The sequence below is a fragment of the Zonotrichia albicollis genome, chromosome 1, assembly GCF_047830755.1.
Source record: "Zonotrichia albicollis isolate bZonAlb1 chromosome 1, bZonAlb1.hap1, whole genome shotgun sequence".
NCBI classification, from domain to species: domain Eukaryota; kingdom Metazoa; phylum Chordata; class Aves; order Passeriformes; family Passerellidae; genus Zonotrichia; species Zonotrichia albicollis.
The window spans coordinates 101,450,978-101,468,048 of NC_133819.1; the positions used below are offsets into that span (position 1 = coordinate 101,450,978).

The window sequence follows — 17,071 nt, forward strand, 5'->3', positions numbered from 1 at the left end:
CATCTGAACAGGAAAGGCTGAGTTCTACATTTTCATACACCTCTCCTAACTCACTTACATGAAAGGGTGTTCACTTCGGAACTAGTCAACAGTCAAATAATTTGCTTTACCATCTTCCTTCAAGAAAGATGTCTGAATTTCCTCTATTTCCACTCACTATTTCTCTACCAATGAAAGACTTAAGTCACAATAATATTTTCTTCAGGTATTAGTGGTTAACAAACATTTTTATCTGTTTTCAGAGATATAATACATACCATTAAAAAAAATTCCTTTACAAGAAAATCCATGGACAGCATGTGCACACAGAGCAAGGTGTGCCTGGCACAAGAAATGAATTTTACAAGTGTATAACCTGCATCTCACCACTCACACTATCTATTATCCTGTGCAAGCCACTCCACTGTGGACAATGAGAACAGGCTGGTCATTTGCAGTTTCTCACCACAGAGCACTTACTTTAGTTTTCTGACCCTCATTCTCTGCACATTGCTTTTAAGGCTTGTACTGCACAGCCAGTTTCTATCAGAATTTCCTTCTAACACCTGACACAAAAGAAAATTCAAAGTTTTTGACATCTCAACTCAGAGACCTGTAAATCCCCATTCCCCACAAGTATGACCTTCTTCTAAGAAGAACTGCAGCTTATCAGAAATTCAGATGAGTAATAGTGATGACAAATCTATACCAAAGGCTTTCAGAGGAATCAGTAACTGCTTCTTGCCATCCCCTCATCAATTCCCATGAAGTGCTCACTTGGCTGTGATTATCATTACTTATAATGGTGACATCAAACTGAAACTGAGTCAGTGTTTTAAAAATGATTTAAGATCAGTTCTGGGCACTAAAGCAGCTCCCAAGTCCCTGTTGCCAAATTGCATGCTCTTCTTCACCAGAAGGCAAAGTTTTCTCCCTTGTGCCCAAGAAAAGGCAAAAAATAATCACTGGCTCTGATAACAGACAATAGTAATGAACCATACAAAGGAAATAATGGGTTATTTCATGCATTTGACAGCTTACTAGAGTTTAAAAAGATTTGTGAAGATGAAAATGCATTTCATTTATCTCAAACTACTTCATTTTAGGCATCTGTAGCAATTACAGCTAACATTTTTCAGACAGAATTGTGGTTCTTGAATTACAGTGTCCATTTTAAAGCAACATTCAAATTAATCTAGTCAATTTTTCCAATCCTCAAGTCCAAGAGGTGAAGGCTTGACAAGTTCCAGTTTCATCTGTAACCAAATTAGAGCTAACCATTCGTACACTACCCAAGTGCCAGGCAGTGAGGCAGCCGCTCCTTGAGGAGGCAGCTCCTTTCCTCTCCCTGCAGCCTCCAAGGAAAGAGCAATTCACCCCAGCAAAATGGCACAGGTGATGCACTAAGAGAGAGCTTTGGGAACCCTGCACTGTCACACTGTACAGCTGATTTTCAGGAGGGAGCTGCCAATTGCCAGGGAGGCAGCTCCACAGCAGCCCTGTGGCATCTCTGCCTCCCCTGCTGAAATCTAACCATAACAAAAAGGCAAAAGCAAAAAGCCAGCAATTAGTGCTCAGCCAGAGCAGTCCCCAGGCCTCTCACCATTACCTTGGCAGCTCCCTAAGGAGCACAAAGAGGGAAGAAACGTAAGACTGGAATGGATAAAAAGGTGAGACTGCGGTGTCAGAACTGGTGTAAATCATTACAATCACACCTCTCGGTTACAATCTGACTTTTTTTTTTTTTGACAGCAAAAGGAAGCTGTGAACTCAGCACTGTTACCAGGAGTTCCATGCATCAAAAGGTGACTTCATAAATGGCCCCTTGGCCACCTCTGCCAGCAAAGAGGCCAAGGGCACCTCTCTGGGAAAAGCCCATCAGAAGGAAGGACCTCCCTGTAACACCACGGGACTCTGCATGGCTTGTGGGGGATATCCCAAGGTCAGGGACACACTGTGCTTAACCCTCACAAGGCAGCAGAGCATCCCACCCAGCAAACTCCTGGCTCACAAGGCAAATTAGGTGCTCATTTACTCTTGGGGTCACTAAACACATTCTTAACAAGTGCTGACTGAGATTCCATCTTAAGCCTTTGACCCAGTAACAACACATCTTAAGCACAGCAGGTCCTTGGAGAGATCCTTTTCCTATCTCTTCTTGCTGTTCTAGTGAAACAAACACAACATTTTCCTGGGCCCTTACTGGGACAGTGGTTTTGATACAGCAAACAGCCATGGCAGCTTCACAAAACAGTAACAGATAAAACCCCAGGATACCAGACAACATATGGAAAGTCATAACAACATGTATTTCAAATCTTTGCACCCCAGCTCATCTCCATTCATTCCCCTTCCACACTCCCCTCTCAAAGTACAGCAGGAGCAAACACAATGTCCCATCTAAGCTCCAAATGCAAAATGAATATAGGCTACATAAAAGACAGCAGGATCTAAAAATAATTGAAGAGCATGTACCTTAAATTTGCGTTCCAAATTTGTTTTCTACTGACAAATACAACTTTGGCAAAAGACCTAACTACAGGGAGTATTAAAAGTGATATCAGAAGTTTTTCCAGCAGCTTCCTGTAGCAGAGCTCTTTGGGAGGCTTTGCTGCAGGCCCACACAGCCCAAAGAAAAGGGCGTTTGGAGCAGGGGGCTCACACTCACCGTCTGCAGAGTTTCCTCCTGCCTCCTGCTTTGGCTCTGCCGGTTGATAAAGGAGCGAGTCGAGAGTTTGTAATGGTTCAACAAGCAGATGATCACTACCACCATAACAGTTATAACCACGATTATAATGATGATTTGAACAAACTCCAGTTCAGCTAAAACAAAGGAAAAAAAAAGAGGAAAACATGTCATCAACACACAGAAGGTTAACCATCAAAGCAACAACCTGAAAAGACACTCAGTATTTCTCTGAGACTGATCTGGCTTGAGATACTCTTGCTGTCCATTCTGCAAAGTTTTGTGATGAAAACTGTTCTAAAAAGTATGAAAAGTATTTCATTTTTGCCAGAGCAAACTGACCAGCATCAGTGGCTGTAGGTCAAAACTAAGAAGCTTCTTAGTGATCCTTCTATGCAGCCTCCAAAGGAAAAAAACTCTTCAACATTAACACCATAGATGGACCTTTTGGACAAAACAATTTCACTGAACATTAAACCAAAGGAGCCTCATACACACACAAACCCCACTCTATTTTAATAGCCACCTGTAGTACCAATAGAGTCCAGAGGGCTTCATAAGCTTCAAAGCCTGAGAGGAATCAGGACACTGATTATTTAGTACACTAACCTTAATTTTTTTATCAAGTCAAGGGCATGAAAGCTATTTAACCAGAGTGGAAAACCTTAAGCCTATTGAATGTACATGCAGTGTCTTTTTCAATTACCACCTTCTCTCCAACGAGTGTAATGCTAACTTTTCCAGGCCTTTCCCGGTCAGAGCTCAAAAAGAGCTCTGGTACTCTAAAACAAGAGATGTTCCACCATGGATAAAAATGAAACCAGGGCCCTGGTTGTTGCAAGAGATACAATTACAATGAACTCCGTCAGAACCCATCATCTTATCTGAAGCCCTGCCTATACCACAAATATTAAGTATATTTAGAAATGAGTCACTCCTGCACCCTTTTGGCTACACTGGAGCAGCAAGGATGAGCAATGTAAGGGGAAAAATTGCCCTTTGCAGCTACCTAGTTGATGATATTTCTATGGAAACAGCATTGCTCACAGGGGATGCTCATCTTGAAAGACAACTCCAGTTAATGGGAGGAGGTCTTTGGTTGCTAGGCTGGTAGAAAAAGCAAAGAAGCAGCTCAAGTTGCTCAGTTTCAGTACTTTTCAAAAAGGGCACTACTTTTTGGATGCAAAAACATGAACTTTGGGGAACTGATACTAAATATCTGTTTTAAGAAGTTAACGAGTAAAGAGACATGCCACATGAAAATGAAAGAACAAGTATCAGCAAACAAGCCCCTTTTGCCCCCATCTTTAATTCGCAGCCACGCTCAGCTTTCTGTGTGACAGCAGAACACTTGTGCCGACACAACACAACTGTGAAGCTGAGCTACAAAAAACCCAAGATGAACCTGCAGTGCACCTAAAGGAAACCCAAGGCTGTTCCATTATTCTAAGATCTCTTGCAAACAAACATCAGACTCCAGGAGCTGTGAGCGTGCTGGTGTCCAGCAGGGGCTGGTGCCAAGCTCCAGCTGTCTGTCACCAGCCACGGCAGGCACAGCCACAGCACCAAGTGCTGAGGGTCTGCAATCCTCTCCTGGATTGCAGACCCTAACTAAGCCTATTTAAGGCTAAGGAAAGAGTAAAGGGCAAAAATATGTCTATCACTTTATCACTCTTCGCTGTTAAGTGCTTCCCACTCATCATTAAGACCACCAGGGTTTTCAAAGAATTTGGTTAGTCAGTGCTTGGTGCTCTGCTTTTGCTATCTACCCCACACACAGGGCGGCGATATTTCTTTTTCCCCTCTCTTGCGTCACTGGAAGCTCACAATGTCAGCCCCAGAAGATCAAAAAGGCGGAAGAACAGAATTAATTAAAAAATAAACCCACCCAAACCACATTTAAGTTAAAAGTCTTGGTTTTTCTTGGCTCAGAAACACAGAACACAGACTTCACACAGCTGACAACTTCTGCAATTCACATTCTGTGGCTACTGAAGTATTAAAGGGTTTCTTTTTCTTTATACAAACTTTTTTTGGGTCCATGTCACACTTTAGACTGGAAAATGGGAGACTGTTGCTAAAGGGCAACATGCAAAACAACCAATGTTTATTTGGGCTTTCCTAGAATGCACAGATCACTAGAATGACATGTTACTTCTCTATCTGCCAAGGACACAGTCTTCTAAATTTATCGAGACCCCTGCATTTCAGTGGCAAGGGACAGTACCTCCCCTTTAGAGATGAGTGATTTGGTCTGTGAGCACTTCCCATAGGAGGGAACAATTTAAAAATGCTTGATTAAAATATGGCCATACAATAAAGAAAATAAAAACCACAGCACACAGCTGTGAGCACATGGGGTTTCCCACATTCAGTTTGCATTGTAAACACCAAACTGCAACAGAACACCTTACTGATGTTCAAGAGGATTTCCTCAATGGAAAGCATGGGGAAAAACGATAATTTTAAATCGCTTCTTCCTCCTGAGTGACATTCCTGCTGCTCATTAGGTTATCAGCGCTAAAAAGCAAAGGCAGCCTGCAGCAGCAGCAGTCTGTATTTGCTGGCACGGATCGAGGCCATTTAAATAGTTCCTAGCGGCTGCTGACAGGCGCTGGGTCACCGCGGCCCCCATCGCGTCCCCTGCCCGACACCTGCCAGGCGCGCAGGGCCACCGCCTTCCCGACAGGCATCTCCTCCTCCCCACTTTTCCCGTAAATTGACCGGGAAAGAAACCGGGCAAAGCTTCAGGAAGAGAAATGCTTTGGTTTTACGACCCTGAGCCTGTGACACTCACACACATCGGTTTCTTAACGCGCAAGAAACTGCATTTCTAATAAAAATTCTCCAGCGGAAAAAAACCTAAAACCAAACACAACGTTTCAGGGTAAACGCCCAACACGGAGAAAGCAACACGCTGAATCAAATTACCTTCTCAGAAGAGCTCGAAAAGGGAGACACAATTTACAGCCCTAGCAGCGACCACACCAGACCGGCACCCCGAGCGAGCCTCCCCCCGCACACGGATCCCGCAGCTCCGCCGGGGAGCGCTCCCGGGCTCTGCGGTGCCCCGGGCCGCATCCCGCGGCCGCTGCCCCTGCGGACCTCAGCACCGGTACCTCTTTCCAACAACAGGTCTTTTAACCGCGCATCCTTCACCGCTGTCCTGTTAAGCCGCTCACTGGACATGCTCGCCTGCGCCGGGCGGGGGGCTCAAGCCGCTCCGCCAGCCCCCGCGGCGGGCACCGCATCCCCGGCAGCCCCGGGCTCCATCCAGCGAGGGGGCACGGTCAGGGGGGCTGCCAGGGAGCCTCCCGCCCGCGCCTCTCCCGGCGCTCGGAGCGCCGCTGCCGCCCCGCAGCCGCCGCTGCCGCCGGAGCGGGCGGGCACGGCCGGCACCGGCCGCTCCCGCCCCGCCGTGCCCCGGCCGCGCGTGTGCGCGCACGCACGGACACCAGGGTCCCGCCGGGCTCCGCGCCCGGGGCGAAACAAGTTCGAGAAAAAAAAAAAAAAAAGAAAAAAAAATCGAAAATCCCAAACCACAACAACAACAAAAAGAAAAAAAAATATTAAAAAACAGTCGACCGGCGAGAACAAAAAGAACGGAAAGGCGCTGCCCCGCTGGTGGGCGAGCCCCGCGGGGAGGCGCGGAGCGCAGACAGGGAGGGAAGGAGGGATGCAGGAAGGTCCGTACCTGACCCGCGCCGCCGCCGCTCTTTAAGCCCGGCCCGGCGCGGCGCGCTCGGGGCGCCCCGGCTCCGCCGCCTGCCCGGCCCGCCCGCGCCTGCGCCGCGCCCGCGCCGCCCCCGCGCACGTGCCCGCGCCCCGCCCCGCCCCACCCGCCGAGACGGGACCGCGCTGGGCCGGACGCGCTCCCGGCCCTGGGCCCTTCAAAGGGCGCCGGCAGCCAAAGCTCGGGCCCAGAGGCACACCGACAGCCAGAGGGATCCCGGGATCATCCCAGCTGCGCGGCCTCCTCTTCCTTATCCCAAATTTCACGGGCAGTCGTGTGTGTCTCCGCGGGTGCGTAAAATACTAGGGAGTCGCAGCCCGGCGCTATACCATAAAATCATAACTATCAGAAGGAACGATGCCTGTAACCTCAAGTTAAAAAAAAAAAAAAAACCAAAAAAAAAACTAAAGAAAGAGGGGAAAGAAGAACACCGGGCTTCGGCCGCATGTGTGTTTCTTTGGCAGAACTCCCAGCTCCAGCAGCGAGTGCTGCCTTCCTCTGAAGCCCTGTGCCTGCCAGTGAACCCTTGTGCCTGTCCCTAAACTCCTCTGCCTGCCCCAGAACCCCTGTGCCTGTCCCTGAACCCCTGTGCCTGTCCCTGAAGCCCTGTGCCCATCCCTCAACCCCTCTGGCCCCCCAATCCCCTATGTCTGCCTCAGCCTTTCTGGCTCCCTTATGGCTGAGGAACGCTGCCAGGTGGGTTCCTCGTCCCGCTCCCCACCTGTACTCGCACTCAGCACCACGATGGAGGCCGGCAGCAGGGACTCAGGGCTGTCCCTGCTGCCACTGTGCAAAGGAGCAGCACAGTCCCACAGTGTCTCTGACATGTTAGGAAGCACTGTCAGCACCGTGTCCCTCAATTCCCAGAATATTCCTTCTATCCTGGCGTCAGCATCATGGCCAAGACTCCTCCCATTCCTAGTTACTTCTCTGGATTATGGTGGCATCCCCAAAACACTGAATGAGACCAGTGTCAAGAAAAGTGAGCTAACCCTCTGGGCCACACTTGGCCAGGGCCTTGGAGCTCCTGAGAGCAGAGGAGATGGCTGCAGCACTGGGGAGGCTCCAAGCCCCTCTCCAGCAGGCTGTGGATAGCTCAGCTCAGCTCAGCTCACAGCAGCACTGCTCTCCCCCACACACAGCACAGGCCCCCAGGACACACTGGCAGACCATGGAAGCAGACCCAGTGCTGCCCACGCCTCTCATGTTTGTAAATCCCAGGCACCAGCCTCAAATATAAAGATGCCCTAACTCAAAGAGCAAAAGCCAAGAGGGGAAAGAGGCAGAGAGGAGTGGGCCTGCTTGCAGTCACCTATCAAGCTAGCACTATGAAGAGCCAGGGGCTTAAAAATATTAGGGAGACATATCCTGCTATATATATCCACAGCACACAGCAGGGCCCCTCTCCTGGTTACAGGCTATCCCTACTGTCTGGATTTATTAAACTGTTGTTGACGTTTAGCTTGATACTGAAGGTCTAAGGCCTCAATCCAAACACAACAGTCAAGCTGGGGGACAGTGATTGTGGACTGTAAATAAATATCCTTTGAGAGTTCCTAGAAGAGCAGAATGAGTTTAAATTATGTGTCAATAGAATGCTTTTGTGCAAGTGGAGTATTAACCAAGTACGGCACTGTTACCAGCAGAGATAAGTAATTCAGTACAGATAGCAGATGTGAAGCGCCTTCAAAATTACAATCTGATTGTCCTTAAACTACTTTGAAGACAATTAATTCAACAGGCCAGACTTCTGAGCATGGCTGTTGTGTGAGCATACCCACTCAATGTGTACAGAGCTGCTGCTGAGGCCAATTACCTTCCTGTTGCAAACTCTTTGTTTTCAAGGACATTGTAAGATAAAGTTTCTGACCAAAGACTGACCTACATACATCATTCCCCAACCTCATGTTTAAAATGAGAAGCTGGTTTCAGATGAGTGCAGTTTAAAGACTACAAAGAAAGCAGAAAACAAACCAAATTAATATATTGGCACTAATGCTTGTCCTTTACTCATACAATTGAACTGTAGATGTTTAGAGTCTTCAGTTTCTGACGAGCATTAACCCATGACATAAAATAATTGCTTTGGCAAGATGGGGGACTCAGCACACAGACTGGTAACTAACACACTTTACTCACTCTCTAGCCCAATACCCACCAACTATTATTGTACAAGTGCAGGCACAGTGACTGCAAAATGGTTACAGACTTCTGTGATAAGCATCCTCAAGAACGTCCTCAGAACAATATTTGGCTCATCACCTGTTTATTAAGAATTTATCACAAACTTTTTAATGTGAATCAAGCCCTGTGCCAGAGAGCCCATATAAGCTTCTCTGTCAACAAGAATGGGGGAGCAGCTTCCTGCTAAAATTCCAAGTAGCAGGTTCCACCATGACCTCTGAGCAGGACGGCTGCTCTGGCGTCAGGGTAGAAGTTCCTTAAGCAGGTTCTGGCACAGAGTCATAATGCTTCTCCACAGGCCATTACAAGTCTAGCATATTAATGATAAAACCAAGGGCTAGTTCAACTTGGTAACAGGTGAAATTTTATGAAGGACATGTTCACTGATCTGTCTCCTCAGATCATTACTGAGAAAACTAAAGACTCATTTTGGAACCCACAAGAACAAAACCTGATTTTTTTATTTTACTGCTAGTAAAGATGTTAATCTCAAGTGTAAAGAAACAGTCATGCTTTGGTGACCAAAACTGCACAGATACTGCTTTCTCAATATGACTTTTGCATTTCTGCTACTTCTCCCTTTTTTTCTCTGATCCTCTAAAGACATTAATGACCGTGGGCAGGTTCTTGTCCAGTTGTGATACTTTGAAGAATAAGAGAAAACCCGCAGTCTTCAAAGTGGACAATAAGGGGGTGTTTCCTCCTGCCTGCAGCCAGCCCCTTGGGGAGCCTGGACAGTGGCTGTGTGTGCAGAGGTGCTTCCCCCTCCCTGCACTGCCAAGCAACTTCAAGGCTTCAAGCAACTGCAGATGCACCCACTGAATGCCCCATGCCCCCACCTCTCAAACTGCCTCCACCTGGGGGAAATGTTCACCTTTCTGATTAAATCTAGATTTTGTCAGAAAAAGACGGAGGAACAGCACCGACCGAGGGAAAGAAAAAGTGCTTTTCTCATAGGCAGTGAACTCCAGTAACCGATTTGCCAGTAGCATGTATCCAGATGTATTATGTTGTGTTTAATGTGATTAGGTGCAGGGAACAAGCAGATGGGAGCACTGTGGAGAGATTAGCAACACAGCCCAAAAGAAGTAAAGTTGGTGGAGGGAAGAAGACAGTATTTAAGGACTCTAAATTAACTCCCTGTTAAAGCTGTTCTTTACTCTGCAGTAATAAGAAGGATTAGGAAATTCAGGCAGTCCTTCACATGCATAGTTAGTTGCACAGCCTGAGTGATCCCTGTGCTGGCCACGCATGCAGTGGTTTGTTTTCCTCTGCTGGAAGGAGGGTTCAGTCAGGGACACTGAATTAAAACATGCTGATTTAAAAGTAATCACCGTTTCAGACCTGACTAGCACTGGCTCTGTTTACACTGGCGAGTGAGAAAATCTACTTATGAATTATCCCCACTGCAGTTCTATTAGTCCTCACATGTTGGCTCGACATAGGCAATTTACAGTCGTCTGTTCCAGCAGGGTTAAATGGTACAGTGAGCATAACGCCCTGGCCCTGCTTACCCTGCAGATCACACTGCTGCTAACTTGGATGCTCCCCTGCCACTGCTGCAAAACAGGTACAGAATTTCCTGGTGCTGATGCTTGAGGAATGAGAAGCTCTGGGCAGGGAAAGGCAGCTGTAAATATGAGGAAGATAATCAACCCGGACCATTCAGACCAGGAAAACATCTCCAAGGGGACAAAGCCACCGGGTGTCTGAGAACCAAAATTTCCCACCATTAGGGTGAATATTGTGATACAGTGGCTTCCATGTGTTTTAGTCATTGGCTGCTTCAATCCTCCATTTAGTTCTGTCAAAAATTAGTGAACAAAATCAGCTGTGCTGAAAATATTGCACCTCATTCCACCCTTAGTTTTGATCACATTCCACAGCTTTTATCACATTTTGAGCTCAAATCGACTAAGTGTAAAAATGAGCTATTTAAGTAAGAGAAAAGACAAGAAAGGATATTGTTTGTTTGGGGTTTTAAAATTCTGTTATTATTTAGAGCTCTCCCAGCAGTACTTGCAGTTAGTACCTGGAACTGGATTCTGTGGAGTCTCTGGTTGCAGCATGACTACCCTGCCTAAGCTCCCTGTGGTTTCCAGGCAATTCCTAGCGAGTACAGGAAAGAATCATCCCTCATTATTAATATTTTTTTTTCTGTTCAAACAGGAGCTAGAAGAAATGCACTAAGCACCACATTAAAAAGCTGAGAGATCACATCATGCATTATCCTGCCATAGGAATGGATGAAAGTTAAATGAGGGACAGAATTAGCATGGATGCTAGAATTAAGCATATGCAAAAATCCACCTCCAACACAAAACTGAAAGCCCTGTTGTAGAAGTATAGGTTGCTAAATAAGTTATTAGTGGTATTTTAGATACACAAAGAACGTTCATTCTTCCACTAAAGAACATACTTCAGTTACAGAGAGTCTCCTGCCAGGTGGATTATTCGCTCCATAAATCTCAATTGCCAGCAAACTCCCTGGCAGCCAGGAAAAGAAAACAAGGGGTACTCAACTGCAGGTTAACAGACTATCAAATATTTTAGTACTTTCTGACTAAGGTGTATGCAAAGACTTCAAAAAGCTGGACAGTGCAGAAACATCACAAGGAAACCCAGCAACCCTGGTCTAAAAAAAATATAATCTCAGGGCAAGACAGAACAGAGATAAGAAGGGAAAGCAGAACCAGGATTACAATACAGTAGTAAAAATACAAGTAGAATGTGAAGAGCTGTATTATTTCTGACATGAATATAATCAGCTGGTTTAGAGATACAAAACTCTCCTTCACTGATGGTGCTGTCTTGCACCTGAAAGTAAAGGATGAAGAGAGAACCTGGAAAAAGTATCTGAAGACATATGGGGAACAAAGGAAATAACAGAATGCAAAATTTGAGGTCGGGGTGACATAAAAATAATGCTTTTGAAGAAATACAATGCCATTATAAGCTAGTGTTAACATTTAAAAGTGAGCAAAGGAAAGACTTCAATACTGGTAAATGAATCTACATGCAAAACAAAGGAATTTGTTTTCTTTCATCCTGCAGTTTTCTTATCATTTGTCTTGAAGCATTTACATACATGCTGTCTGGATGTGTAATCATAAGGGAAATTAACCCTGGATAACCCCATGCTGCAGCACGTTTACAGAAATTGCTCTAGAGAAAACAACTCTAGGAAGAAAATGAGGGATGTTCAAACCATCGGAAATCAAGTGAGTCACAGACACGATAGGTCTGAAGGATGGGAAAAATCTCTTTATGAGAACATGCCATTAAACATTACAATCAAGCATAAAATTCTCTGCCACAGTATTTTGTTTTATTTGCATTGTTAAATTTCTTCTCCTAACAATAATGGATAGTTTATAGCACTAATGATTTATACAAAAGGAGCTCTGTAAATGCATCCCAAATGGGGCCTTCTTTCTTAAGAACCACAGGCTCAGTTTCCTTCAGCTTGATGGCAGATCGGTGACTCACACAGATTTCACATCTGCCTCAGGATACAATGGTGCAGCTTCTAACGAGGTTTCACGATGGATTAAGCTCCTATGGTGCAACAGAGGTGTAAAAACTTATGCCAGTTTAGAAAAGCACACTGCATTTCCACGAATTGCCATGGTGGTGCAAGAGCTACAGAGGCTCTGCCATTATCCACTGTTATCAGATTGCTAAATTCATTACTTCTGGCTTCTGCAAGCCCACTTAAAATAAAATACATGGCTGGCATACAATTTGTGTATGTCCATGCACAGAAACACAACTTTTCCCCAATAAATCAATGCAATTGATCACATTGTGTACAAGTATTTACATGTGTCTGCAAAACCCAGTCACCTCATTTGCAGCGCGCCCTCAGAAGAGGTGAGGATTGAGATTTTTGGTGGACAAAATGATTTGGGTTTGCTCTTGTTTATACTCTCTTTATGATATAGCACAGGAATCTATTCCCAATCCACAGCCTTCCAAAACAGTAAAGTCAGGCTCCTTCAAATCAGAAATCAGAAGAGTGACAGAAAACATCCCTGTGGGATCCACCCAGATCTTATCTTTCCAGAGTGTCCTTGACCTTTATGTCAAAATTAAGGTATTCATTCATGCTTGATTCCAGCAGCTGAAGCATTAAGAAAATAATTTAACTCAAGGCAAAATCTTGAGAAAGGACAACACTGGGAATAAGAATCAGAATCTAGTCAAGATCTCTCAGGCCAGCAAGATGAGAACAACTGCAGATAAGAAGTGCTCAGGTCATGGGGAGGTATCAGGAAGTTTGTAATGCACTTCTTTTCTGACTAATGGCCTAAGTGAGTGTGTGGACAATAATCTTCAAGCAGAGATGTGAGGAGGAAATAGGAGAAGTCCACAGAGAATGTCAGTTGTCAGATGCTTCCTGCAGTTTTTCCATAACCACTTATCGGGAGCCAGTTTTAACGCATCATCACAGGCATTCCTCAGCAAGCAGCAGCGTTTCTGTCACTTCCTTCAGACTGGAAAAGGAGTAAGACTTCCCAAAAATACATCTTCTAGAAAAGAGGAAATTAAGCGAGCAAGCTCAGCACTCAATGGGAATGGGATACCTCACTGCTACTTGTGAAAAGCAGACCTCTGAGTAAACCACCAGCGAAACGACAACCACACTGCAGAAGCTACCAGGATATTTTTACCACAGCAGAATATGTTATCTTTTCATTTTGTAGAAAGGCAATAAAAATTCATAAGATTCGTGCTCTGCATTTAAAGAGAAAGACTTGGTAATACAGCATTCAGACCACATGGTTTTTAACATTACCATGAATGGTCTAAGTTCTTCAGTCTTCTGACATGTTCAGAAGGGATGGTGTTTACATTGACTTGTTCATAGTACATCATATCACATTTTAATGATTCAGTTCACTCTGACAAAAGGAAACATCTGCCATAATTTTTTCTTTCGTGAACTTTATCACAATTAAAAATCTGACGTTTCACCAGCCTGTGTGCCAACTGAGAAGAACGCCAAGTTCGGCACTTCCCGATACATACAAATGAGTGCGGCATGAACAGCTAGTACCAACAGCACCAAGCCATCACTGACTTGTCATCTCTCACCACAAAAGAGAAGAAAGATCACAGTTTGTGGGCAATAGTTTTATAATCTTGATCTGGTTTCCATATGACAGAGTGCAAGAGAGAGAAAGCAAAAAAAAAAAAAAGATAAAAAGAACGGTTTGCAGCTCTGTGTGATGACAACATAAGATTTCTATGTCTTGCCCTATTGCAGCCAGAAAAATATTAAAACAGCATGTCAAAACTGGCATCGCTTCTAAAAATGATTTCCAAACATTGCTTGATGGACAGCACCCTAGCAACTCGATACAAAGCTGAAATCTGCATGTATTTTACATAAAATGAGACCAATCCCACCCAAGGCAATGACAGAATTCTCGTTTTCAACAGAATTAATGTTATCTTCAAACTCAAGCCACTTCTGAGACACTACACGTGACAGCAAGGCAGCTTGACCGTTTACCATGAGTACCCTGTGTAAGGGCAAGCTAACTTCTGTATTTTTAGGCAGTTTAAACTACACTGTCATTTCAGGATGGAAGCTAAGAGCCAGGAGCAAAACCAGCAGCCATGCAGTGCTAGCTCTAGTAGAGTAGCAGAGTCCCACTCTACTGTGACGTTATTGAGCCCAGGCAGTCGGAGGGATGGATGTCTCTGAACAGAATCCAGGACAGAGCTGGGGTCTCAGTGATGGTTGAGAGGTGTTTTCTAACACTGCTGCTCCACCCATTTGTTCCCTGTAGCCCTAACATAATATTGGATCAGGTAAGATACAATTAAACTTCAAGTGTCTCATAGGAGGACTTGAGGTATCAAGAAAGGAAAAATGACCCTGTATGCAGAATATACAAGACTGCATACAAAGTATGGCATAGATGCTTAGGGAGATGCATAACCTTCTGTCTGTGAGATCAGACTGAGACTGAGTTTCTCCCCTTAACTCTGTCACAGACCTGTTAGTGACCTAAGGCAAGTCCTTTCAGCTCTTCCTGCCTGTCCTCTCTTCTCTCTCTTGGTACCACAGCAGCACCTACACAGCACTTCCACAGAGCACAGCCTCACTCACCTCAGCCTTCACACGCTGTCCACTGCCAGTGCCATTTGTCATTTGGGCTGCCAAGCCGCTTTTGAAGATGACATGTGAGCATCAAAATCACAAAGATGCAGTTTCAAAATCTGCCCAGTGGTAAGTGAACAGGTGCCTTTTCCCAGTTAGCAAAAGGCTGGTCCCAAGGGACCGCAATGGTATTTTCCTCTGTGTGACAGCAAAAAACCCAAAATTTGCTTGAAATCTTACCAGATGCACTGGGAAATGATAGCTAATGCATCTTACAGTTGGTTGGCTGGTATTTTTGGATGGGAGGCTGCATTGCAAACTACTTCATCCTGTATTCCCACTCTGTACAACTGCACATCCGACATTGTACTGACTCACCGATAGCATTTTTGTGCAGCCCACTAAAGAGATAACACTACACCCCATTTGGGTGGGGCAAGGCTTTCTGGGCAAACTGACTTGTTGGAGAGGAAGTTTTGAGAGCAAGATACTTGTTTTCAGGGTCACAGATAAACCGTGATCTCCTGTGAGTGCATTCAGAGCAGGAAAAACACCTCCTCTCCCTCTCACTTCTCCATGTTACCCCATTGGGGGAGCAAAATGATGGATGCTTCACATTTGGTGCAGCCCTAATTTTTAATATAAAATGCGTTTTTTCATTAGGATTAAGGTAAAGGGTTAAAAGCAGATGAATCCAAGTTTTTATGCATCCTTCAGGGAGAGGGCTAAGCTTTGTGCCCAGCCTAGGAGGGGAGGGGATGCTGCCCACACAGCACACCTTCCAGCCTGCCTCCAGGCAAACCCAGGGCAGACAAAGCCTTCTGGAGAAGCAAAGGGCAGAGAGATCTCTCCATCATCCTTTCCACTCTGGGATCAGGGGTCTCTGCCACACTTCTGATCCGCTGAGTTTTAAGTCAAAGCTGCAGAGAATCGGCCTGAGCCAGGCAAGCGTTTTACAGCGCTGCTCTGTGATCCCCTGCCACCGGCGCCGCTTCACGCATTCGTGCAGCGACTCCAGAAACAGCCTTGACTGCTCACCCATTAACTGAGAGGTGCGAGTCAGGTTTGCACTGCTGGGAGACAGGCTATTTTTACCATACTTAGGATGTGCTGTCACAACGTTAAATCCCAGTTGCAGATTTACCAAAAGCGCTAAGGGGATTTGTCCGGGATTTCAGGATGCCGGCATCCTGATCTGCATAGCAGCTCAGACCAGGCTTTTTGCCATTCATAAGTCCCAGACAAATGACTCGTGAGAGCGTGCAGCTTGCCAGCACGGCGCATACCCAGAGAGCACGCGGGGTCTGGGATGTGTCTGACACCGGAGGCATGTGCTGGCCACCTGCACTCGGCATCCCAGCCTCCCCCACAGACTTCACCAACACCTGGCTGCGTCTGTGCGCCCTCTCCTCTGTGCACCATGCCTGGGCACACCACACCACGAGGACCACACATGTGGCACAGGCCTGGCCACACAGCCCCTGCCCTCAGGCAGGGCAGTATTTACACCCCGTACATCCCACGCCATTCCTGCTTTCTCTAGTCTCAACCAAGTGCAGCACAAACTTGCAGTTGCTTCCCTTATAAAGTTTACACCTTGCAGCAAGAGCTTCCCAGGCACTTCTGCCCTCAGGGATCCAATCCCCTGGCTGTGGTGGGTACTCAAAAGGGTCTCCTGGGAGAGATCATTGATGGCTCATGGATAAAGTCTGAGTCTTGGATAAAGTCATGGATAAAGTCTAAATTGCTGTCTGACACTCAGGATGGTGAGGCTGAGGTGCTGCCAATACCTTACCCGCCGTATTTCCTGCCTTGAAAGCTGCATGTCATCATATTAGCACAGTTTTGCTAAGTGAATTAGAAAAGGCACACCCTTTCCAGGGTTTATCCTGGATTTTTTTTAGACACACCAAATACCTTGCTGTTAATGCATCTGGTCTCTGGCTTACACACCTAATGCAGGAAGAAGGGAATTGCTCAATCCATAGTTGTGCATATAAGAAGCATGAATCTGTATACAACCCAAACTGGCTCTCAGCTTCAATCTATCCTTTTTTGGGCAGAAACAGCTTTGACATTTTGAATTTAAAAAGACTCTGGTAATTTTTTCTTTTATTTCCTCTCACATTTCTTGCTCTGAAAGCTCAGTCTACGACTTTTTGCTCATTGTAAGTGCCTTACCCAAAGCCAACTTAAACCTGAACACCTCTAAAAATTTTCAGGAAGGTGGTTTTTCTGTTTGCCTTTGGGGTTTGGGTTTTTTGTGTTTTTGCTTTTGAGGTTTGGGGAATGGGGGGGGGGGGGGGGGGGGGAAGGGAGGGTTTAAGAGTCTTTGAGTTAAGAGTTTTGGTTCCCAGTATTAGAGGTAAGAGTTGTG

At 45.7% G+C, this 17,071-nt stretch overlaps 1 protein-coding gene across 7 annotated transcripts in view; it reads right to left on the reverse strand.

Moving 5' to 3' along the window:
- The window catches only part of LDLRAD4 (low density lipoprotein receptor class A domain containing 4), a 284,848-nt gene that overhangs the window by 15,216 nt on the left and 252,561 nt on the right, over positions 1–17,071 (reverse strand). For 5 of the 7 annotated variants that reach the window (XM_074548131.1, XM_005486727.4, XM_014266815.3 and 2 more), the window contains one exon: positions 2,648–2,802. In XM_074548131.1, coding sequence (XP_074404232.1) covers positions 2,648–2,802 — 155 coding nt within the window. Of the gene's footprint in view, positions 1–2,647; positions 2,803–5,784; positions 6,159–6,359; positions 6,475–17,071 lie in introns of those variants that run through there. The other 2 variants (XM_074548168.1, XM_074548161.1) reach the window with 2 other exon arrangements.